General features: G+C 40.5%; 1 protein-coding gene across 14 annotated transcripts in view; it reads left to right on the forward strand.

Moving 5' to 3' along the window:
- The window catches only part of CCDC18 (coiled-coil domain containing 18), a 174,360-nt gene that overhangs the window by 47,678 nt on the left and 100,096 nt on the right, over window positions 1–26,586 (forward strand). For all 14 annotated transcript variants that reach the window (XM_062191757.1, XM_062191764.1, XM_062191752.1 and 11 more), the window contains 3 exons: window positions 1,698–1,814; window positions 7,515–7,682; window positions 19,465–19,607. In XM_062191757.1, coding sequence (XP_062047741.1) covers window positions 1,698–1,814; window positions 7,515–7,682; window positions 19,465–19,607 — 428 coding nt within the window. The remainder of the gene's footprint in view (window positions 1–1,697; window positions 1,815–7,514; window positions 7,683–19,464; window positions 19,608–26,586) is intronic.

A 26,586-nucleotide genomic window follows, 5' to 3' on the forward strand; every position in this document is an offset into this window, starting at 1 on the left:
TTGCAGGGATTTCTTTTAAAAAAAGATGTATTTATTTATTAGTTATTTGAAAGGCAGAGTAAAAGAGAAAGATGGGGGGCCAGTACTGTGGTGTAAAGCCATTGCCTGCAGTGCTGACATCCAGTATGTCTACTGATTTGAGCTCTGGCTGCTTCCCTTCTGATCCAGCTCTCTGCTATGGCCTGGAAAAGCAGTAGAAGATGGTCCAAGTCCTTGGGCCCCTGCACCTGTGTGGGAGACCCGGAAGAAGCACTGGCTCCTGGCTTCAGATCAGCCCAGCTCCGGCTGTTGTGGCCATCTGGGGAGTGAACATAGTGGATGGAAGACCTCTCTCTCTCTCTCTCTGTCTCTACCTCTCTCTGTAATTCTGTCTTTCAAATAAATAAAATAAATCTTAAAAAAAAAAGAAAGAAAGAAAAAATTAGATGGAGAGGTAGAGATGGGGATTGGGTCGTCCATCTGCTGGTTCATTCCCCAAATGGCCATAACGGTCAGAAATGAGCTGATCCAAAGCCAGGAGCCAGGAGCTTCTTCCAGGTCTCGCACATAGGTGTAGCGGCCCAAAGACTTGGTTCCCAGGCACATTAGCAAGGAACTGGATCAGAAGTGGAGCATATGGGACTCCAACCAGCACCTATATGGCATACCAGTGCTGCAGGCCAGGGCTTTAACTGACTGCAGCACAGCACTGGCCCCCACCCCATACACTTTTTTTTGTTTTTTGGGTTTTTTTTTGCCAGGCAGAGTTAGACAGTGAGAGAGAGAGAGAGAGAGAGACAGAGAGAAAGGTCTTCCTTCCGTTGATTCACTCCCCTAATGGCCGCTACGGCCGGCGCTGCACCAATCCAAAGCCAGGAGCCGGGTACTTCCTCCCAGTCTCCCATGTGGGTGCCGGGACTCAAGTACTTGGGCCGTCCTCCACTGCCCTCCCTGGCCACAACAGAGAGCTGGACTGGAAGAGGAGCAACCGGGACTAGTACCTGGGGCCCCAACCGGGACTAGAACCAGGGGTGCCGGCACCACAGGTGGAGGATTAGCCAAGTGAGCCACTGCGCCAGACCCCCATACACTCTTGACACTTGAAGCTCCAGCCAGCTTATCATTCCCTTTCAGTGCCTTGCCACTAAACATACCACTTCTTTTTTTTTTTTTTTTTTCTTTTTATTTGACAGGCAGAGTGGATAGTGAGAGAGAGAGACAGAGAGAAAGGTCTTCCTTTTTGCCGTTGGTTCACCCTCCAATGGCCGCTGCGGCTGGCGCATCTCGCTGATTCGAAACCAGGAGCCAGGTGCTTCTCCTGATCTCCCATGCAGGTGCAGGGCCCAAGCACTTGGGCCATCCTCCACTGCCTTCCCGGACCATAGCAGAAAGCTGGCCTGGAAGAGGGGCAACCGAGATAGAATCCGGCACCCCAACATACTACTTCTACCTACAATGCCCTTCTCTATGTCTTCAAATCCTATGTATTCTTTAGGATTGCATCCTCTGATTTCCTCTTTGATTCCCTAGTTTCCAGTGAGCAATTAGATTTCTCAATAAATCTTTTTTTAATAGCAGTTTATTTCCTTAGTAGGACTACATTAATCTATAGTTTGGAACAGCGCGGTAGCATTAGGAGATACATCTGTAAAATACTGAGCATGTGATAAGCTTCACTGATAATTCATTTTTTTTCCTTTTTTTTTTTTCCTACTTAGGTCAGACAACTAGATTCAGCATTAGAAATTTGTAAGGAAGAACTTGCCTTACATTTGAATCAGTTGGAAGGAAATAAGGAAAAGTTTGAAAAACAACTGAAGAAGAAATCTGAAGAGGTAAGTTTACAGTTCCTTTATGGCATATTTTTTAAGTGATTTCTTTTTTGAAGTTTTACTTATTTGGTTATTTATTTGTAAGAGAGAGAGAGAGAGAGCTCCCATCTGCTAGTTCACTTCCCCAAATGCCTGCAATGGCTGGGTGTGGGCCAAGTTGAACCTGGAAGCTGGGAACTTAATCCAGGTCTCCCACGTGGGTGGCAGGAACTCAGTCACATGAACCATCACTCCAGTCTCCAAGTTCTGCATTAATAGGAAGCTGGAATCAGGAGCCATAACTGGGAATCAAACACAGGTACCCTGATGTGGGACGCAGGGTCTTATCTGGCATCTTAACTGCTAGCTTGAGTGCCTATCCCATCAAGTGATTTCTCTCTGAGATAGTGTTTTCAAGATACTTTAACAGTACATCTTTTTGTATCTGATACTACAAAAAAAAAAAAAAAAACCTGCCTAATAAAATGTAAATTTCAATTTTATATTCTTTAAGGCATAAACATTTCAATGCATCATAAAATATGACCTTAAAATTCTTTTATTTGTTTTTAGGGAACTAGAAGAATAAATTACTAATGTCACAATATAGTTCTGATATAAAATTAGTAACACATAGAACATTGTTTTAGATTTGGAGGTATAAAGCTCTTAAAATTTTTTCCATTTTATTTTTGTTTCTTGTTGTATGGAAGATTGAGAATTAGGTTTAGAAATTCAGCTTTCTGGGGCTGATGTTGTGGTCCAGCTGCTTAAGCAAACACTTGAAACACCAGCATCCAATATCAGAGTGCCACTTCGAATCCCAGCTGCTCATCTTCCAATTCACCTCCCTGCTAATCCACATGAGAAAACAATGGAGTATGGCCCAGGTACCTGGACCCTTGCCACCCATGTGGGAGACCTAGATGGAGTTCTGGGCTTCTGGCCTTGGCCTGGACCAGCCCTGGCCATTACAACCATTAGGGGAGTGAGCCAGTGAATGGAAGATCTCAGTCAATTAATCTCTGTTTTTCCCTCTGCCTTTCAAATAAATAAATAAATGTTAACATTTTAAAAAAAAGGAAACTCAAACTTTGTTGAAATGAGTATCTCACATACTAAATTGAAGACTTTTCTTGTGCTAATCTTGATACTCTCAGTTTCTTGTACTTTCAGTATGATAGGCATTCACTGTTTTCTCAAAGTGATACTTGAAGTGAAGAATTCCCTTATTTCTTTGATAGAATTTGTAATGCATGTTTTCTTTTTCTATAATTTTTATTTATTTTATTGGTTTGATAGGCAGAGAAACAGAAAGAGAGAGATTTCCCTATCTTAGTTCACTCCCTAAATGCCCTCAACAGCTGGGACTGGACCAGACCAAAGCCACTAGGTTAGAACTCATTCTGGGCCTCCATGTAGGTGGTAGGAACCCCAAGAACTTGGACCATCACCTACTACCTCCCAGGGGTGTACAGTAGCAGGAAGCTGGAATCAGGAGTGGAACTGGAACTGGAACTCGAACCCTGGCACTGTTTGGGATGTGGGCATCCCAAGTGGTGCCAAATACTTACCCTATATAATTGTATTTTAACCTAAAATACATGTTTAGAATTATTTCTCAATAGTACTAGTCAGAATTGACTTATTAAGAAATAATTTGTAAGGAAATATTCTTTTCCAGATAATACAGTAATGCAGTTGTGATCAAAATAATATCAACTTTGGGATCTGAATTTTGGAAAAATATTTTAATTCCATACTAAAATGTTCCTTTAAAAATGCATTTAAAAGTAATGAAATCGTGTTTTTATGCAAAGTTACACTGTCAATATGATAGAAAATAGATGTGAATAAAACTAAGTGTTTTATGCATAAAGAATTTATTCAATAAAATCAATGGTCTTGCTCATAAATATTTTTTTTTAAATCCGTGGACTTAAATTTTAAGAAACATCATATCATTTATGTTATATTTTTATTTTTATGTTTTTTAAAGATATATTTATTTGCTTGAGAGGCAGAGTTACAGGCAGAGAGGGAGAGACAGAGAAAGGTCTCCTATATGCTGGTTCACTCCTCAAATGGCTGCAACAGCGCAAACTGGGTCGATCTGAAGCTCAGAGCCAGGAGTTTGTTCCAGGTTTCCCATGCAGATGCAGGGCCCCAAGGACTTCGGCAGTCTTCTACTGCTTTCCCAGACTGTAACAGAGAACTGGATCAGAATTGGAGCCGCCAGGACTTGAAATGGCACCCATATGGGATGCTGGTGCTGCAGGCAGATGCTTAACCTACTACACTACAGTGCTGGCTCCTATGTTATATTTTTAATCAACAAAACAGTACTTTGGATACACATTAATACCACATAAAGGCCGGCGCCGTGGCTCAACAGGCTAATCCTCTGCCTTGTGCCGCCGACACACCGGGTTCTAGTCCCGGTTGCCCCTCTTCCAGGCCAGCTCTCTGCTATGGCCCGGGAGTGCAGTGGAGGATGGCCCAAGTGCTTGGGCCCTGCACCCCATAGGAGACCAGGAGAAGCACCTGGCTCCTGCCTTCGGATCAGCGCGGTGCGCCGGCCGCAGCGGCCATTGGAGGGTGAACCAATGGCAAAAAGGAAGACCATTCTCTCTCTCTCTCACTATCCACTCTGCCTGTCAAAAAAAAAAAAAAAAAAACCACATAAAGCAGCACAAAGTATATTTTATAATATAAACTCTACTTTCTTATTGACTTTATAAAATAAATACTGTGAGAAAGGTTTATTTCTCTGAAGATGCTATCTTAATAGAGACTACAATATAAAAAACACTCCTGTATTTTTAAGGCAAAGCCAACTGGAATTTAAAGGTCAGTGCCATGAAATATCATATAAGATTGGTAGAAATAAATTTGAGGGATAATATGAATTAATATTTGTGATACAACTGAAATTTGACATTTTGATGTATGTCATTAAAATTTGGCAGTAGCTAAATTACTGAAATTTTTGTTATTGGTGCTGGTGTTGTGGTGCAACAGGTTAAGCCACTGCCTATGAAGCCAGCATCCTATGTGAGCATTGGTTCGAGTCCTGCCTGCTCCACTTCTAATCCAGTTCCCTGCTAATGTGCTTGGGCAGGTGCCTGGATCCCTGCACCCATGTGGGAGATCCTGATGAAGTTCTAGGCTCCTGCCTTTGGCCTGGCCCATCTCCAGCTAGTGCAGCCATTTGGGGAGTGAACCAGTAGATGGACGTTCCACCCCCCCCACCCCCCCAATAATGCTGCCTTTCAAATAAACAAATTTTTACAACAAACTTTTGTTGTATAGTATGGCTTCTTGGTGTTTTGTTAGGTCTTGTTTCTTCTATTTTGTCTTATTTTTACATTTTGTCCGTTTTCTCTCTAGGAAAATAAGTGTGAAACACAGTGTTCTGGTGAAGAAAAATAGTATTTAAACCTATCTTGCAGACAAATCAGTTCTTTATAAAGAAACCACTATGGAGGTGTGATCTGCAGTTTCGTTTGGAGCTAACAGAAAATAAATAAGGGGACATGATACCTGTTTACACTGAATTTTTTTAAAGATGTATTTATTTATTTAAAAGGCAAAGTTATAGAGTTAGAGACAGAGGCAGAGAGATCTTCCATCAGCTAGTTCACTCCCCAAATGGCTACAACATCCAGAGCTGGGCTGATCTGAAGCCAGGAGCTTCTTCCAGGTCTCCCACACAGGTGCAGGGGCCCAAGCACTTGGACCATCTTCTACTGCTTTCTCAGGCCATAGCAGAGAGCTGGATTGGAAGTGGAGCACCCAGGTCTCCAGCTAGCACCCATATGGGATGCTGGCACTGAAGGCTGCGGCGGCTTTATCCGCTGTGCCACAGTGCTGTCCCCTGAATTATTTTCGTAACAGAATTAAGTATACCAGTTAGCATTTAAAAAGAGTATAATAGCAGTTGCCTGTGATATTAGAGGTATTCTAAATTTATACCATTATCACACAATGTAGAAGTTTTAAATCTAAATACTTCTCATCATGAACAACAAATATTTGGCCCCTAAGACTTTTATGATGCTGCTGATTGTTAAACTGCTGAATAATTAGAAAAAAGAACCAAGTTATATGTTTCCACTGTTTTTATAAGGAATTTAAAATTTCTTTTTTCTGGATTGATATTTACTGAAAAAATATTTGCTTTAAAGGAATGGCTTTTTTTTTTCCATCAAAAAAATTCATTATAAAATCAGGCAGCACTGTGGTGTAGCGAGTAAAGTCGCTGCCAGTAGTACTGGCATCCCATATGGGCACTGGTTTGAGTACTGGTTGTTCCACTTCCGATCCAGCCCTCTGCTATGGCCTGGGAAAGCAGTGGAAGATGGCCAAGTCCGTGGGCCCCTATACCCACATGGGAGACCCAGAAGAAGCTCCTGGCTTAGGATCAACCTAGCTCTGCATGTTCTGGCCATTTGGGGAGTGAACCAGCAGATGGAAGACCTCTTTCTCCCTCTATCTCTTCTTTGCCTCTGCCTCTCTCTAACTCTGCCTTTCAAATAAATAAATAAATCTTTTAAAAAACTTCGGTACAAAATCAATAATAGGAAAACATTTAATGAAATTTACCCACAATTCACTCTCGACTACTTCAGTTTTCATTTTTCTAGTTCATTTATATTTTTATATCAATAAAATGTTATATTTTTAAACTTCTTTTCATTTTGTAGAATTGTATATGTTTACTAGTCTTTCTGATTGTGATTTTAAATAGTTATGTCATTTGTAATCAGACTGTATATCACCATTTATTAAACCTTCCCCTTTGGGAGGAGGTGAAGAATATTATAAAATATATTTTAAGTTGTGCTTTATTGTTTATACAATTTAAAAAATAATTTATGTAGGCAAGTTTTTGGGAATTAGATTACCAGAAATGAAAAGGATTTTGTTTCCTTCTTGATATAGGTGCTCTGAGATAGCTTTAAAGATACCTTTTAAAGTCATTTTGTAGAACAACATATTCAAGTTCTAAATATTTGGAGCGAATAAGCAAATTTCTTAGTTGGTATTGTCATTCTTTCATTCGCTCTTTGGACCATGAATTTTCAGGAATATTAGCTTTGGTGCTATTTTATAAACAATAATAATAACAACAATAATATAATAAATAGCATCTAACATTATGCAATCCCTTCATGGCTATAGTTTATTATCAGTAAGAAGGGAAAATGCAAGTAGATTGTAGAGAAATCCATGGCTGCCTGTGTTCTTCCTTCTTTCTGAGAAGGGTTACAAAGAACATGCTTCTTTTGTATCCATGTAGTGTGGCGATGTGTTCTGTGTTTCTGCCCAGGGGAACTTGTTTATGACTCAGAGTTCAAGGTTTTATTAGGAGCCAGTCACAGAGGAACAATGACCAGCTTACAAGTATCAAAATTCTAGACTCAGACAGAAAGCATGTTTCAGTGCCCAGCCGAGCCAAAATAACTTCATCACTTAAGAATATTTCAAAAGCTATATGCTCAGACACCAAGAGCTAGTCTGGTAATGAGGTATTTATAATATATCCTTCCATAAGAAAAAAGGACCCTTCCCTCCCCAAAGACAAATTATAGCCTTGAATACAATTGCCCCATATAACAGCTGGAGATAATTGTCTAATAAGAAAGACAGCTTTGACATTTTATTGCTTTCTATTTAAAGCATTTCATTGTAATGAGAAATATATATGTATATGTTTGTTAGGTATATTGTTTGCAAAAAGAGCTAAAGATAAAAAATCACAGTCTTCAAGAGACTATGGAGCAAAATGTCATTCTACAGCATACTCTTCAGCAACAGCAGCAAATGTTACAACAAGAAACAATTAGAAATGGAGAGCTAGAAGATATGCAAACTAAACTTGAGAAACAGGTGTGTATTATTCAAGAATGATTTTACTTGTATGAAATTTAAATTTTTAAAATCATTAATATATTATTGGTTAGTTATATAAATTGCTGTTTAACATCAAAGAGTTCACATTCTATTAAATATTCTGTATCAATATTATATTCCTATACAGTCTGTCCTGCATTTCTACACTGGGGCTGAATGTCAGCATACAATTTAGTTATAATTTATACTTCTTTATTCACTCTCTTTTCTTCTTGAACCCAAATATAATACCTATCTAAATCATTATCCCTTTTAATTTGTTCTTTTTGGATTACATGGTGTGACATTCCCTAACAAAAATTACAAAGCGGCCGGCGCCGTGGCTCAACAGGCTAATCCTCCGCCTTGCGGCGCCGGCACACCGGGTTCTAGTCCCGGTCGGGGCACCGATCCTGTCCCGGTTGCCCCTCTTCCAGGCCAGCTCTCTGCTGTGGCCAGGGAGTGCAGTGGAGGATGGCCCAAGTGCTTGGGCTCTGCACCCCATGGGAGACCAGGAGAAGCACCTGGCTCCTGCCATCGGAACAGTGCGGTGCGCCGGCCGCAGCGCGCTACCGCGGCGGCCATTGGAGGGTGAACCAACGGCAAAAAGGAAGACCTTTCTCTCTGTCTCTCTCTCTCACTGTCCACTCTGCCTGTCAAAAAAAAAAAAAAAAAAATTACAAAGCACTGGACTGAAATTAAAATCTCAAAGTTACCTCTGCTACTTCTTTTTTTTTTTTTTAAAGATTTATTTATTTATTTGAAAGAGTTACACAGAGAAAGAAGGAGAGACAGAGAGAGAGGCCTTCCATCCACTGGTTCACTCCCCAATTGGCCACAATGGCTGGACCTGTGCTGATCTGGGCCTCCCACACGGGTGTAGGGGCCCAAGGACTTGGACATCTTCCACTGCTTTCCCAGGCCATAGCAGAGAGCTGGATCAGAAGTGGAGCAGCTGATCTCAAACCAGCACCATATGAGATGCTAGCACTGCAGGCGGTGGCTTTACCCGCTACACTACAGTACTGGCCCCATAACCTTGCTACTTCTAAAAAAGGTTATTATTCCAGTGAAAGTCATAGGGAATTTTCTACCAAGGTCTAATCTTTTTTTAAATTTTTGTAAAATATTCATTTATTTATTTGAAAGGCAGAGTTACAGAGAAGCACAGGCAGAGAGGGAGAAAGGTCTTCTATCTGCTGGTTCACTCCCCAGATGGCCACAACGGCCAGAGCTGCGCTGATCAGGACCCAGGTGTTTCTTCTGGGTCTCCCATGCAGGTGCAGGGGACTGAAGACTTGGGTCATCTTCTGATCAGAAGTGGAGCAGCATGTGTATGGGATGCCGACTCTGCAAACCAGGGCTTTAACCCACTATGCCATAGTGCTGGCTCCATCTTTTTCCTTTCATTTATTACCTAGTTTATCTGAATTACTTAGACAGATATTTCACATTTTTCTTTTGTTTTTCTCTTTTCAAAAGAAATCATATTTCATTTTATGCATTTTTGTTTCTGGTGTACTCTTAACCCTGTAATCTTACTATACTTTACCTCTTTTTCATTTGATCTTTATTCTTTAATTTATCCTCAGCCTCATCTGTTGTTTGAATGTCCCTAGCAGAACTCATGTTGAATTTAATCTCCATTATGAGATATTAAGAGGTGGTACCAGGTGGGACCTTTAAGAGCTATCTGTGTTGAGGACAGTGCTGTGGCGTAGTGGGTAAAGCCACCGCCTGCAGTGCCAGAATCCTATATGGTTGCTGGTTCAAGTCCCAGCTGCTCCACTTCTGATCCAGCTCTCTGCTTTATTGTGGCCATTTGGGAAGTGAACCAGCAAATGGAAGACCTCTCTCTCTCTCTCTCTCTCTCTCTCTCTCTCTGCCTGTTCCTCTCTGTAACTCTGCCTTTCAAATAAATAAATGAAATCTTAAAAAAAAAAAATTGGAGTTAGTTCTTCTTTAAATGTCTGGTAGAATTCAGCAGTGAATCCATCCGGTCCTGGGCTTTTCTTTGTTGGGAGGGACTTTATTACTGATTCAATTTCTGTCTCAATTATGGGTCTGTTTAGGTTTTCTGTGTTTTCATAGTTCAATTTAGATAGGTTGCATGTGTCCAGGAATCTATCCATTTCTTATAGATTTCTCTGTTTGCTGGCATGTGACTCTTTTTATTTCTGTGCTGTCTGTTGTTACATTCCCTTTTTCATCTCTGATTTTATTGATTTGGGTCTTTTCTTTTTTTAGTTAGTTGGACCAATGGTGTGTCAATTTTGTTTATTTTTTCAAAAAACCAGCTTGTCGTTTGGCTGATCTTTTGTAATGTTTTTTTGGATTCAATTCTGTTGATTTCTTCTCTAATTTTAATTATTTCTCTTCTCCTACTAGTTTTGGGTCTGGTTTACTGCAGTTTTTCTAGATCCTTGAGATGCATTGAAAGCTCATTTATTTGGTGCTTTTCCAATTTCTTGATGTAGGCACCTATTGCTATGAACTTTCCTCTTAACATTGCTTTTGCTATATCCCATAAGTTTTGATATGTTGTGTTGTTATCCTCATTTACTTCCAGAAAGTTTTTGATTTCTCTTTTGATTTCTTCTATGACCCATTGTTCATTCAAAAGCATGTTGTTCAGTCTCCATGTGTTTGCATATGCTCTAGGGATTCCTGAGTTGCTAATTTCCAGCTTCATTCCACTGTGTTCTGAGAAGCTGCATGGTGTGATTCCAATTCTTTTGAATTTGCTGAGACTTGCTTTATGGCCTAGTATGTGGTCAATCCTAGAGTAGGTTCCATGTACTGCTGAGAAGATGTAAATTCTTTAAGTGTAGGATGAAAAGTTCTGTAGATATCTGTTAGATCATTTGGGCTATAGTGTCGATTAAATCTGCTGTTTCCTTGTTGATCTTCTGTCCATTTGATTTATTTCTGAAAGTGGAGTATTGAAGTCCCCCAGTACTATTGTATTGGAGTCTAAGTCTCCCTTTAGGTCTCTTAACATATCTTTTAAATAAACCAGTGCCCTGTAATTAGGTGCATATACATTTATAATAGTTACATCTTCCTGTTGAATTGATCCCTTAATCATTATACAATGCCCCTCTTTGTCTCTCTTAACAGTTTTTGTGTTAAAGTTTATTTTGTCTGATATTAAGTTTATTTTGTCTGATATTAAGGCCTGTGGTGGCTTTTCTTGTTATACTAAGACTCTAGATAAAGTGGACTGTCTGCTTTTGGTGAATCTCTAGAGGCTTGTGGTGGGTGTGGTCAGAGAGCTTTGTTCAGTTCTTCAGGGTTAAGGGTGTGCCAAAGGTGACACACCCAGGTTTGGCATGGTAAATCTTCTCTCTCTCTCTCTTTCTCTCTCTCTTTTTTTTTTTTTTTTTCAGAAGGGAAGTAATTTTGCTTAGCTGAGCTCTTCTCCTTGACGGCAATCAGTGCCTGAGTGCTAACCCCAGTGGGTATAATATTCGTTTGCTCTGTCCCAAGAACCACACAAAGGATCTGTGCAGTCCTCAGTGTAAGCTCAGACTCCCCTGCAATGTATCCCACTGGGTTGCCAAAGTTACCAAGTTTGTGGTGTCTCCCATAGAGACTACTCACATCTCAGCCACAGCGTGAGTTCTCCCACACACCCTCAGTTTTTTTTTTTTTTTTTCCACAGTCCCAGTTCATAAGCTCCACACACTCACTAGGTCTTAACCTCCTGTTATTTCTCCCCACCAGAGTCAGGCTTTTCTGCTTGGCTGAGGGTGAGCACAGCCCTGAGCTGGCGCAGCTGTTACATATGGGCACCTGCTGTATTGTTTTCCCCACCTTTGTAAGGAGAGTGGAGAGATAATTGTGTCCGTACCAGTCCCTTTTTTTTTCTCTCCTCTAGTTAGGCTGGTGAACCTTTCCCCATGGGGCTTCAAGCTTCATTCCCTCCAGACTCTTCCTGCTGCTTTTCCATCAGTGTCTTGGGATACTGCAGTTTCACCTCACCTCCCTTTCCAATGCTGGTGTGTAGACTTGGCGGCTGGGGTCCCGAGCTGTGGATGCCCATGCCCTCCACATAGGTCCACTGTGTCCCACTAGTTCCGGAAGAGTTTCCTCTGCAGTTTTTTCCCTAACTCAGTATTCCCTAACTACAGTATCTCCAGTATTATTAAACTATCTTCTCCCAGACTATCAGTGTGCTCCCTCCCTATTCTGCCATCTTGGCACTCCTAACTCCAATTCTTCTCAAACTACTCAGAACAATCAAAAAAGAGGGAATCCTCCCAAATTCTTTCTATGAAGCCAGCATCACCTTAATCCCTAAGCCTGAAAAAGATGCAGCATTGAAAGAAAATTACAAACCAATATCCCTGATGAACATAGACACAAAAATCCTCAATAAAATTCTGGCCAATAGAATGCAACAACACATCAGAAAGATCATCCACCCAGACCAAGTGGGATTGATCCCTGGTATGCAGGGATGGTTCATTGTTCGCAAATCAATCAATGTGATTCACCACATTAACAGACTACAGAAGAAAAACCATATGATTATCTCAATAGATGCAGAGAAAGCATTTGATAAAATACAATACACTTTCATTATGAAAACTCTAAGCAAATCGGGTATAGAAGGAACATTCCTCAATACAATCAAAGTAATTTATGAAAAACCCACGGCCAGCATCCTATTGAATGGGGAAAAGTTGGAAGCATTTCCACTGAGATCTGGTACCAGACAGGGATGCCCACTCTCACCACTGCTATTCAATATAGTTCTGGAAGTTTTAGCCAGAGCTATTAGGCAAGAAAAAGAAATTAAGGGGATACAAATTGAGAGGGAAGAAGTCAAAGTATCCCTCTTTGCAGATGATATGATTCTTTATTTAGGGGATCCAAAGAACTCTACTAAGAGACTATTGGAACTCATCGAAGAGTTTAGCAAAGTAGCAGGATATAAAATCAATGCACAAAAATCAACAGCCTTTTATACACAGGCAATGCCACAGCTGAGAAAGAACTTCTAAGATCAATCCCATTCACAATAGCTACAAAAACAATCAAATACCTTGGAATAAACTTAACCAACGATGTTAAAGATCTCTATGATGAGAATTACAAAATCTTAAAGAAGGAAATAGAAGAGGATACCAAAAAATGGAGAAATCTTCCATGCTCATGGATTGGAAGAATCAATATCATCAAAATGTCCATTCTCCCAAAAGCAATGTATAGATTCAGTGCGATACCAATCAAAATGCCAAAGACATTCTTCTCAGATCTTGAAAAAATGATGCTGAAATTCATATGGAGGCACAGGAGACCTTCAATAGTTAAAGCAATCTTGTACAACAAAAACAAAGCCAGAAGCATCACAATACCAGATTTCAGGACATACTACAGGGAAGTTATAATCAAAGCAGCATGGTAATGGTACAGAAACAGATGGATAGACCAATGGAACAGTATAGAAACACCAGAAATCAATCCAAACATCTACAGCCAACTTATCTTTGATCAAGAATCTAAAACCAATTCCTAGAGCAAGGACAGTCTACTCCAGAAATGGTGCTGGGAAAACTAGATTTCCACGTGCAGAAGCATGAAGACCCCTACCTTACACCTTACACAAAAATCCACTCAACATGGATTAAAGATCTAAATCTATGACCCAACACCATCAAATTATTAGAGAACATTGGAGAAACCCTGTAAGATACAGGCACAGGCAAAGACTTCTTGGGAAAGACCCTGGAGGCACAGGCAGTCAAAACCAAAATTAACAATTGGGATTACATCAAATTGAGAAGTTTGTGTACTTCAAAAGAAGCACTCAGGAAAGTGAAGAGGCAGCCAACAGAATGGGAAAAAATATTTGCAAACTATGCAACCAATAAAGCATTAATAACCAGAGTCTACAAAGAGATCAAGAAACTCCACAACAACACAAGCAACCCACTTAAGAGATGGGCCAAGGATCTCAATAGACATTTTTCCAAAGAGGAAATCCAAATGGCCAACAGAAAATTGAAAAAATGTTCAGGATCACTAATGATCAAGGAAATGCAAATCAAAAACACAGTGAGGTTTCACCTCACCCCAGTTAGAATGGCTTACATACAGAAATCTACCAACAACAGATGCTAGCGAGGATGTGGTGAAAAAGGGACACTAACCCACTGTTGGTGGGAATGTAAACTGGTAAAGCCACTATGGAAGTCAGTCTGGAGATTCCTCAGAAACCTGAATATAACCCTACCATACACCCAGCCATCCCACTCCTTGGAATTTACCTAAAGGAAATTAAATTGGCAAATAAAAGAGCTGTCTGCTCCTCAATGTTTATTGCAGCTCAATTCACAATAGCTAAGACCTGGAATCAACCCAAATGCCCATCAACAGTAGACTGGATAAAGAAATTATGGGATATGTACTCTATAGAATACTATATATCAGTAAAAAAAAAAAAATGAAAGCTGGTCTTTTGCAACAAAATGGAGGGATCTAGAAAACATCATGCTGATTGAATTAAGCCAGTCCCAAAGGGACAAATATCATATGTTCTGCCTGATCGGTGAAAACTAACCTAGCACCAAAAAGGAAACCTGTTGAAGTGAAATGGACATTATGAGAAACAATGACTTGATCAGCCCTTGTCCTGACTGTCGAGGAACAACTTAATACTTTATCCCTTTTAGTATTTTTTTTTGTTCTACTTAATACTATTGGTTGAACTCTTTAATTAACACACAATTATTCTTAGGTATTTAAATTTAACTGAAAAGTGATCCCTGTTAAATTTAATAGTGGGAATAAGAGAGGGAGGAGATGTACAATTTGGGACATGCTCAATCTGACTTGCCCCAAATGGTAGTTAGAAACGTGCCAGGGGATTCCAATTCAATCCCAAAAAGGTGGCATGAACCAATGCCATCCCACTAGTCAAAGTGATCAGCTTCATTCACAACTGATCATAATGATAGGATTAGCAGTCAAGGGATCACATAAACAAGACTAGTGTCTGCTAATACTAACTGATAGAATTAAAAAGGAGAGAAGGATTCAACATGGGAAGCAGGATACACAGCAGACTCATAGAATGGCAGATGGCCTAAATGGCACTCTGGCCTCAGAATCAGCCCTTAAGGCATTCGGATCTGGCTGAAGAGCCCATGAGAGTATTTTAGGCATGGAAAGCCAAGACACTCTGGCAAAAAAAAGAAAAGAAAAAAAAGACCTAAATGAAAGATCTCTGTGAGTGAGATCCCAGCAGAAAGAATGGGCCATCAAAGAAGGAGGTACCTTTCTCTGAAGGGAGGAGAGAACTTCCACTTTGACTATGACCTTGTCTAAATAAGATCAGAGTTTGTGAACTCAAAAGGCTTCCATAGCCTTGGCAGCTCATGACAAGAGCCTCAGGTGATTACTGATGCCATAAACAAGAGTGTCAATTGTTAAATCAACAACAGGAGTCACTGTGCACTTACTCTCCATGTAGGATCTCTGTCCTTAATTTGTTGTACTGTGTGAATTAATGCTATAACTAGTACTCAAACAGTACTTTACACTTTGTGTTTCTGTGTGGGTGCAAACTGTTGAAATCTTTACTTAGTATATACTGAATTGATCTTCTGTATATAAAGATAATTGCAAATGAAACTTGATGTGAATGGGATGAGAGAGTGAGCGGGAGGTGGGATGGTTGCGGGTGGGAGGGAGGTTATAGGGGGAAAAAGCCACTGTAATCCAAAAACTGTACTTTGGAAGTTTATATTTATTAAATAAAAGTTAAAAAAAAAAAGAAAAAAAAAGAGGTAACTGTGTCATGAGGGCTTTGTCTTCATCAGTTTTATTCCTTCATGGATTAGTGAGTTAATAAGTTAACCTGAGAGTGGATCTGTTATAAAAGTTTGGCTCTGTCTGTCTTTTGTATGATGTCCTCTTACCGTGTGATACCCTGTGCCACTTTGGGACTCTGCAGAGTTCCTACCAGAAAAGCCCTCACCATATGCACCCTCTTAACCTTGGACTTCCTACCCTCAGAGCCATAAGCTGAATAAGCCTTCATTTCTTTATAAAATCACCCAGTCTGTGGTTTACAGTTACAGCAACCGAAAACGACTAAGACAGCCCCACCCATGGCCCTAAACAACTTCCTTTCAATACATTCAAGCAGATAAGGCAGACAATCTGTAGGTTCTTTTTCAGAGATATCTTCTACGGCCCTCCATCCCTCTTGTTATAGTCTAGATCTGTTTCTTTGCTTGCTGTGTAGTTTCATTGTGAAACCTTTCTTCCTCTCTTTGGTGTTTGATTTCCACTACCTATGCCCCTGTTATTCACTCTTAGTTTTGCAGAATTGATTATGATTCTTATTCCTTTTAAGATGGTGTAGCAGGATTTGTGAACAAAGCGGAAACACCAGTTAACAAGGAAGTATTCTTTTATTATGCCAGCATAAGGCTCAGTTGGATTTTTATCCAAAAGAATGAGCTCTGAACCAAGAGGGGTATTTTCTAATATATGGTTTCAGCTTCTTTGTCTCCCTTACATGGCTACCTGCATACATTTGATTGGATATTCTTTTTTTTTTTTTTTTTTTTTTTTTGACAGGCAGAGTGGACAGTGAGAGAAACAGAGAGAAAGGTCTTCCTTTGCCTTTGGTTCACCCTCCAATGGCCGCCGCGGCCGGCACACGGCACTGATCCGAAGGCAGGAGCCAGGTGCTTCTCCTGGTCTCCCATGCGGATGCAGGGCCCAAGGCCATCCTCCACTGCACTCCCGGACCATAGCAGAGAGCTGGGCTGGAAGAGGGGCAACCGGGAGAGAATCTGGCACCCCGACCGGGACTAGAACCTGGTGTGCCGGCGCCGCAAGGCAGAGGATTAGCCTGTTGAGCCACAGCGCGGGCCTTGATTGGATATTCTAATGCTACATGGCCCTTACAGGAAGTGATACAGTACTATACATGCTTACATAGTTACTGATAATATTTTTCCACACACATACTGAGTTGTATGTTCGTTGTCTGGCATAGATTAACACCATTGCTCTGTGTTAGCAAGCAGAACAGTTACATGCAAGCAGATAGTGACCACAGTTGAAACATTTACAGGCAAGCAGATAATGACCATATCCCATTCCCAGGATGAGTTTTTTTCTCTTATTCTATTTCTGTTTTGAGAAGGCCTCTACCACAGTAGTTTTATTTCCGTGTTGGTTTTGTGGTTTTCTTCTGTTTTTGTTTTTCTCTATATATTTGATTTGAATTTTTTATTTGGTAATTTTATTGCTTTGTGTTCCTTGCTTTAAAAGGTGTTTCATCCTCTAGAATGTTTCTAAAGGTATACAGGCATTTATATCTAATTATTTCTTCAGTATTTAGAGTAAATTTTCCAGTATATGTTCTTTCTGCCTTTCATGTTCTGCAATGTACAGCTTCTATGTTGGATCCTTTGAGATTATTATTCATCTTTAAATTCTTTTGCTTGTGTGTGTGCTACTTAATCAAGAATAGACTGAGTACATTTGCCTTAGTTTCTTTCCATTTTAATCTAGATGCTGTTTTCATTTTATTCTTTGAAGTTGAGGTGGGGAGGTAGATATTGATGGTTTATAATTTGTATTACATTCTTCAATGAGAGGTTTTAGAGGAGCAAGCAGAATGTTAAAGTCAAAAGCCAGAGGTTAGGCCGGAGCCGTGGCTTAATAGGCTAATCCTCCACCTTGCGGCGCTGGCACACTGGGTTCTAGTCCCGGTTGGGGTGCCGGACTCTATCCCGGTTGTCCCTCTTCCAGGCCAGCTCTCTGCTATGGCCCGGGAGTGCAGTGGAGGATGGCCCAAGTGCTTGGGCCCTGCATCCGCATGGGAAACCAGGAGAAGCACCTGGCTCCTGGCTTCGGATCAGCGGATCAGCGAGATGCGCCGGCCGCAGCGGCCATTGGAGGGTGAACCAATGGCAAAGGAAGACCTTTCTCTCTGTCTCTCTCTCTCACTATCCACTCTGCCTGTCAAAAAAAATAAAAAATAAAATTATAAAAAAAAAAAGCTAGAGGTTTACTTTGAAAGCACAGTCATATTAATGTTCACAAAAAATAAAGTGCCTAAGACTACTTAGAGAATATAGAATGAAAGTGAAATGACTGACTTGGACGGATCACTGAAGGATGTGATAGGTGGAAGCCAAAGTATGTATTTCATGAAGGAAGGAATCACAGTTGGTGTCATGGGCTGCTAGAATCAGTGTCACAGTAAATGAAGGCTGGGAACTGTTCATTGGTATTAGCAACTTGGAAGTCACTGGTGATGTAATCAGTTTATATGGAATGGCCAGTTTGTTATGGGTAAAGGAATTAAAAAAAGAAAAAAAGTGAGACAATGATATTGCAAGCAGAGAAACCTCTGAGAAGTTGGGTTATGAAGGGAAGGAAAGAAAGAGTAGTAGCTGGAGAGAGGTAGAAGTATAAAAGAAAATTTGTTACAATTGGAAGATCTTGAACATGTTTAAATGCTAAAATAAGGAAAAAAAAAAAAAAAAAAACAACACCAGAAAGAGAAACTGAAGATACAGGAGAGAGCAGAGGTGGTCAATGGTATGAGATTCCTCAGAAAGTGGATAAGGAATTGAATCCGGAATACCCATGAAGCAGTTTGATTCCTTTGTTGTAGAATAGCAGGAAGAATAACTAGGGAACAAATGCAAATTGTAAAGTTTGAAGTCAAAAGAGATTCTAGGAATCCTTTCCTTTATGAACCTATTTGTGAAGAGAGAAAGGAACATAATTTATCAAAAAGAACATTTCACATAGGGACAGTAAAAGGGGGACCATTTGCTGTTACTTTGTTCAGTTCTTTTAAGTCCTATTTCAGTGTTACAGTGTGGCCACTTTCTCTCTGTCTCTCTCAGTGAAATGTCTTTATTATTTACAAGTAAGTTTTGATCTTATATTTTAGAACATTACTTCCTGATCTATACTTTTGCTTTTTATAATACATTTTTTTTTTTTTAAAGATTTATTTATTGGCCGGCGCCGCGGCTCAACAGGCTAATCCTCCGCCTTGTGACGCCGGCACACTGGGTTCTAGTCCTGGTTGGGGCGCCAGATTATCTCCCGGTGGCTCCTCTTCCAGGCCAGCCCTCTGCTGTGACCAGGGAGTGCAGTGGAGGATGGCCCAAGTGCTTGGGCCCTGCACCCCATGGGAGACCAGGAGAAGCACCTGGCTCCTGCCTTGGGATCAGTGCCGTGCGCCGGCTGCAGCGCGCCAACCGCAGCGGCCATTGGAGGGTGAACCAACGGCAAAAAGGAAGACCTTTCTCTCTGTCTCTCTCTCTCACTGTCCACTCTGCCTGTCAAAAAAAAAAAAAGATTTATTTATTTATTTGAAAGTTAGAGTTACACAGAGAGAGGAGAAGCAGAGCGAGAGTGAGAGAGAGAGAAGTCTTCCATCCGCTGGCTCACTCCCCAGATGGCTGCGACAGCCGGAGCTGCGCCAATCTGAAGCCAGGAGCGAGGAGCTTCTTCCGGTCTCCCACGTGGGTGCAGGGGCCCAAGCATTGGGCCATCTTCTACTGCTATCTCAGGCCACAGCAGAGAGCTGGATTGGAAGAAGAGCAGCTGGGACTAGAACTGGCGCCCATATGGGATGCTGGCGCTTCAGGCGATGGTGTTAACCTGCTGCGTCACAGCGCCGGCCCCTTTATAATACATCTTGAAACTGAATTATAAGCTAGGCTGCATTTTTATAAGTGTTTTCCTTTGAATAATGTTGACCTGATTTTGAAAACTGCTTTACTAGGTGTCAAAACTGGAACAGGAGCTTCAAAAACAAAGGGAAAGTGCAGCTGAAAAATTGAGAAAAATGGAGGAGAAGTGTGAAGCAGCCACACATGAAGCAGAGTTGAAAAGGCAAAAAGTTATCGAGCTTACTGGTACTGCCAGGTAAAATGTGAATGTTATTTTTTTAAACTTCCCATTTCAGCATCATTAGTATCTGAATTTCAAAATCAGGTAACCAGTGAAACCTTTTCTTGATGAATTAATTTCCCCATGATCTGTGTTCATATAGCATATTTTGTTTGTATCTCCCTCATATCTCTTATATATTTTTAAATTGTAATTTAATACTTTTAACTTTCTTCTGTTTTGTAAGTTTTTTAAAACAAGAATCATACCTGGTTTATTTTAGAGTTTTCCATACCACTAGCAACAACTAGGTCCTTATACCACATAAAACTCAGCAATTGTTACATTAAATTATGAATAACACTGAAACTTGTAAGCAAAGATGTGCTTACATACAGGGAACTTTCAAGAAATCTAATTGTATGTGGAGGAAGTATCAGCAAAATGTAACTAATTTTCAGCTTTGGCTTAATGTTAAAATCGCCTGTGTAGCATCTAAGACAAACTGATGTATGGGTCCCATCTTTAAATTAAATCACATCTGAAGTTTCTGATTTACTTCTTGGGCCCAGGCATTAATATTTAATTGTCAAGAAAGGAATCTGTGACCTGAAAGAAATACCCAGCTTCCTTGGACCTCTTCTACTTTGTCCACAAAAATTGATTTATTAACAGTATAATTAACCCATGCTTCTACTAACAGGAGTCAGAAGTGAACTTAGGCACTAGAACTAAAGCCGTATATCCCAAGATTCCCTATTCCCTGTTGATAGGCGTTAAGATTGGGCCTTTGTGCTCAGAGTAACACCTTGCTTCCCTGGATAACTTCAACTCTCTCAAGAGGGTGTCCCCTGATTAAGGGTAAAACCAAAAATCCTCAGGCTAGCTTTCTTCCATTGACAGGTTTCTACCAACTAACACAGCATCACCCTAGTGTCTACCTTGAATCCACGAAGATCACTATATTTTATACTTATCTATGCCAAACTCCGCAAGAAGCACTAGATTTCCAAGTCAAGCTTCATCTCTTCTCTCACACAAATTCCCAGAGTTTTCTATATACTATATTCCTTTCTTCCACCCCATCCTAACTTCTGTAGACTTCTGTGGCTTCTGAAATTCACAGTGCATCCTGAGAGACAGCTCTTGTATTCTCTACCTCCTTTTCTCTTTCTGTAACAGAAACCCTGACTTCTCTTTCTGTAATAGAAACAGAATTCCTCTGTGGACATTGCCTTTTCCTTTGCAGCCTTGTAATGTAACACCTTTTCTACACAGCTCTTGTACCAGAGTAACAGCACAGAATAGCATACGTTACTCTGTGAGCCTCATGTCATCAGGTCATATCATCCCTCATTGTTGCTGAACTACCCAGCATACTGGTCAGTACCACTCTTGATTCTTAGAGATTTTAGTGTGCATCTAGATGATTCTACTGATACCTTAGCTTCTCATCTTTTAAAATTTCTCTCTAATATTTCTGATGACTTGCCCTAGATCTTATTGTTATGGACAATTACCTAAGAAACTGAACAGTACTCGAGGCTTTGATGGGAAAAGCAAACAGTTTATTTACACATACAGGCTTAACTAGACTCATGTCTCAAGTGTCAAGCCCCAGTCCTCTGTCTTTCCCTACTTTCATACCCTAAATTTAGCAAGGAAGTAAGGAGGTAGTTTCAAGGTAGTTTCAGGGCAATTTCAGGGAGCACACTGTTATTTTAGGCCCTCAGGGATTAACACATCACAACTACAAGGTAAGATAGTTTTACATACAGGGATGAGTAAATTATAACTTAAAGACAGTTTCAGGAGGCACACAACTATCCTATCTTAGGTATGTGACTAGGCCTTTATGGCAGATGGGAAACCAGACTGGTTTCTAATTCAGTATTGGTTTGCTTAGACCTAGCTGGCACTTTGATAACAAGTGGGAGGGAGTCTATAATATTGCCTAGAACTGGCTCCTTAATGGCAAGCAGGAGGGGGGTCTGTAACATTATAATTTATAATAACTATAGTTTCTCCAAAATCTGAATATTATACATCTGCCCCACGTTACTGTCTGATTCCCTGTAATACCCCAAATCCAACAATTCTTTAACTGAACCAGGACATTGATTCTACCTCTGTCTCATTCCTCTGTGCCCTCTCTCCTTTCTTTATCAGAGTTTAATTCTGGTTAGTTTTTCAGATCATTAATTTGAATATACCTACAACTCCCTTACCTTTTCTTTGTGTTACAGAAGTCGGACTACTCCATGCTTACATATTTATAGATGCTGGAGAAAAATATGACCACTTGACTAATTTTGCTTTAATTCATAATTTCAAATCTTATGCATTCTTTAAGTGCTGCCTGGTAATTATATTTTTTGCCATCATAGAGGATTATTTTACAGCCTCGCATCTTTCAAAACATTTAACAACCCCTGCCGTTATCCTTGTTCTCATTGATGATCTTGTTTTCTCTTTTACTGGAAAAACTGAAGCAAATGCATCTTCTTTTCTTAGCCCTACTGTTTTGACTTCTAGACAAAAAAAGGAAATTTCTAGATTATAGCTGATAGGCACATTTAGTAGGAAAAAGTCCTAAATATTGATGGAAGGCTTATTAAGTAAAGGATTAAATTATATAAGAAGATATACTTTAGTTTCAAGAAATCTTCCCTTCATGAAGGGTTTTCCTCAGTTTCATGTGTTCATAATCCTTCCACTTCTGTAACTACTATTTATAAAGCTCTACTTTTTCTTGTTGAGATATTAGAATTAGAATATATCTGTATATGTCTCCTAGGATCTATTTTAGAGTTAAAATATGAGAGAGAGAGAGAGAGAGAGAACGGAAACTAGTTTATTGAGCACCTTCTGTGTGCTGGCAATGTGCTTGTTAGACATTAATTGATTTGATCTCAAAACAGCCCATAATAATTTTTTTAAGATTTATTTATTTATTTGAAAGGCAGGATTACGGAGAGTCAGAGGCAGAGGTAAAAAGAGAGGGATGTCCCAAATAGCTGCAGCCAGGAGCTTCTTCGGGGTCTCCCTTGTAGGTACAGGGGCCAAGGACTTGGACCATCTTCCACTGTTTTCCCAGGTCATAGCAGAGAACTGGATCTGAAGTGGAGTATCTGCCACTTTAACCGGTGCCCATATGAGATGTAGGCACTGCAGGCAGAGACTTTACCCGCTACACAACAGAGCCAGCCCCAATAAAGTTCTTTTTTTTTTTTTTTTTTTTGACAGGCAGAGTTAGACAGTGAGAGAGAGAGAGAAAAGTCTTCCTTTTTCTGTTGGTTCACCCCCCAAGTGACCGCTACGGCTGGCGCGCTGCGCCAATCCAAAGCCAGGAGCCAGGTGCTTCCTCCTGGTCTCCCATGCGGGTGCAGGGACCCAAGCACTTGGGCCATCCTCTACTGCTTTCCTGGGCCACAGCAGAGAGCTGGACTGGAAGAGGAGCAACCGGGACAGAATCTGGCGCTCCGGTCGGGACTAGAACCCAGGGTGCTGGCACCACAGGTAGAGGATTAGCCTAGTGAGCCGCAGCGCTGGCCCAATAAAGTTCTATTATGCCTATTTTTAAAATAAGAAGCTGAAACTCAAAGAAGTTAGTAAATGAGAAGCCCAGTTTAAACATACTGTAAAACTGGTTTTTCTTTCTATTACAAAACTAGAAGATTTTTCTAGTACCACATGTAAATGTCACTGCATGTGAATAATTTTGACCCTTGTTCCTCAGAGCTAAGGCTCCTGTAACATTTGTTAAATTTCTGATTGTCTCCATAGCTAGAGAGTCTCAGCTGCCATGTTCTAAAAGTCCAATATATCTTTTCATAATTCTTCCTTTAGCCTTTTTTTTTTTTTCCATATTAGACTTTCTGTGACTCAACAACTCTGGGACAAAACACTATGATATTTATGGAAAAACTGGTGGGTTAAAGCCTGTCAAAAATTTTTTTTTCGGATTTATTTATTTATTTGAAAGAGTTACTGAGAGGCAGAGAGAGAGGTCTTCCATCTGCTGGTTCACTCCCCAGATGGTCACAGCAGCCGGAGCTGTGCCGATCTGAAACCAGAAGCCAGGAGTTTCTTCTGGGTGCAGGGGCTCAAAGCTTTGGGCCATCTTCCACTTCTTTCCATAGCAGAGAGCTGGTTTGGAAGTGGAGCAGCCGGGACTTGAACCTGTCCCCATATAGAATGCTGGCACTTCAGGCAGTGGCTTTACTCCCTATGCCACAGCACTGGCATCCAAGCCTATCAAAATTGTAAACATTTTGGGAGAACTTTTAGTATTTAATTACTTAAGAAAGTTTGTGGAGAGTACATATAATAAAAAAGTATGCATGGATTTCAAAATTGTTTTTGTGCTAAAATAAACTAATCTTTTAATTCAATTTTTCCACAAACTTTTTAAAGATTGATTGATTGATTGATTGATTTGAAAGAGTTACAGAGAGAGAGATATCTTCTATATGCTGATTCACTCCCGAATTGTCCACAGTGGCTGGAGCTTGGTCAATCAGAAGCCAGGAGCTGGTAGGAGCTTCTTCCAGGTTTCCCACATGGGTGCAGAGACCCAAGGACTTGGGTCATCTTTACTGCTTTCCCAGGTGCATTAGCAGAGAGCTAAATTGGAAGTAAAGCAGCTGGGAATTGAACCTGGGCCCCTATGGGATGCTGGCCCTGTGGGCCATGGTTTTAACCCACTATGCCACAGCGCTGGCTCCTCCACAAACATTTTTTAAAAAGATTTACTTATTTATTTGAAAGGCAGAGCAATCAAGAGAGACAAAGTTTACTCATGGACTTAGATTAAAAGTCCTTTGAACAAATCCAAATTTGTTTAAATTTCATTTTTTGAAAGATTTTATTTATTTGAGAGGCAGAGTTACAGACAGACAGAGGGAGAGACAGAGAGAAAGGTCTTACTTCTACTGATTCACTTCCCAATGCCACAGTGGCTGGAGCTGTGCCAATCTGAAGCCAGGAGTTAGGAGTTTCTTCCAGGTCTCCCATACGGGTGCAGGGGCTCAAGGACTTGGGCCATCTGCTGCTGCATTCCCAGGCCATAGCAGAGAGCAGGATCGGAAGTGGAGCAGCCAGCCGGGACTTGAACTGGCGTCCCTATGGGATGCTGGCACTGCAGGCGGAGGCTTTACCTGCTATGCCACAGTACCGGCCTCAGGGGTGCTGGTTCTAGTCTCAGCTGCTCCTCTTCCAATCCAGCTCTCTGCTATGGGCTGGGAAAGCAGTAGAAGATAGCCCAAGTCCTTGGACCCCTGCACCCATGTGGAGACCAGGAAGAAGCTCCTGGCTGCTGCCTTTGGATCGGCACAGCTCCGGCCGTTGTGGCCATTGGGGAGTGAACCAGCGGATGGAAGACTTCTCTCTCTCTGCCTCTGCCTCTCTGTAACTCTGCCTTTCAAATAAATAAATCTTAAAAAAAAAAAAAAAACACACACAAAAGAACTGGGCTTGTATGGGATGCCAGCACCTCAGGCAGAGGATTAACCCACTGCACCATAGAGCAGGCCTCTAAATGCATTTTTTCAAATATGTTCCTACTTAAAAATTCAATTTAGGAAATTTGAAAGGTCAAAAGATCAACAATAAAGAAAATGTGAACACAAAGGTCCATGAACTTGGCCTGCCATAGAGGATAACATTAGCAGTTGTTTAATTAGTGATGATCACTTTGCAATTACCAACAAATGGAATTAAAACTGACTTTCAGTATGTTGATTTGTCTATAGATAGAAGAGCTTTCATATTGGAATAAGTTCAGGACTAAGAGTTAGTAAACCTGGCCCCTATCACAATTATTATCTAGTTGAGTTATCTCAGACAATTCAGGTAACTTTGCAGTTTTCTTATTTTTTTTTTTAACTTTTATTTAGTAGATATAAATTTCCAAAATACAGTTTATGGATTACAATGGCTTCCCCTCCCCCCCATAACTTCCCTCCCACTTGCAACCCTCCCATCTCCTGCTCCCTCTCTCATTCCATTCACATCAAGATTCATTTTCGATTGTTTTTATATACAGAAGATCAATTTAGTATATATTAAGTAAAGATTTCATCAGTTTGCCTCCACACAGAACACAAAGTGCCAAATACTGTTTGAGCACTAGTCATATCATTAATTCACATTGAACTACACCTTAAGGACAGAGATCCTACATGGGGAGTAAGTGCACAATGACTCCTGCTGTTGACTTAACAAAGTGACACTCTTGTTTAAGACAGTTTTCTTATTTATAAAGCATGGAAGTTGTATTAGTCAAGGAATCTTATCCCTCTGAAACTATTAATATTCTAAGTTAAAAACAACTGCTTGGATCCCCTTTAAGTAGTATGGGTTCTATGATGAGTAACTTAGTTGCTTACCTTCTTTATAGTCTGTATTATAGGTAGTAGAAATTACAGGTGATGCTCTCAATACATACGAATCCTTATAAAGTTAAATGTAGTTAGATTGAAATATTGTCAAGTAGTAAAAGTTGTATTTAGTGGTCCTAGGGTACTTTTAAAAGTTACTGAAAAATTGAATTAAAAGATATGTTTATTTTGATGCAAAAGAAAATAATTTGAAATCTGTAGTGTTTTCTTTTTTATAAAAAGATTTATTTATTTATTTGAAAGGCAGAGTTACAGAGAAGCAGAGGAAGAAGCAGAGAGAGAGAGAAGTCTTCCATCTACTGGTTCACTCCCCAAATGGCCTCAAAGACTGGAGCTGGGCTGATCTGAAGCCAGGAGCCTGGAGTTTCTTCTGGGTCTCCCACATGGGCGCCAGGGACTCAGATCATCCCCTGCTGCTTTCCCAGACACATTAGCAGGGAGCTGGATTATAAATGAAGCAGCCAGGATTCGAACTGGCACCCATATGGGATGGTGGCAGCTAATGTGCTTGGGATAGCAGAAACACATGGCTCAAATGCTCTACAACCCACATCGGAAACTAGACAGAGTTCCTGACTCTCCTGGCTTTGGCTTAGTCCAGCCCTGACTGTTGT

Source organism: Lepus europaeus, chromosome 5 (genome assembly GCF_033115175.1).
Source record: "Lepus europaeus isolate LE1 chromosome 5, mLepTim1.pri, whole genome shotgun sequence".
In the NCBI taxonomy this organism is placed as follows: Eukaryota; Metazoa; Chordata; class Mammalia; order Lagomorpha; family Leporidae; genus Lepus; species Lepus europaeus.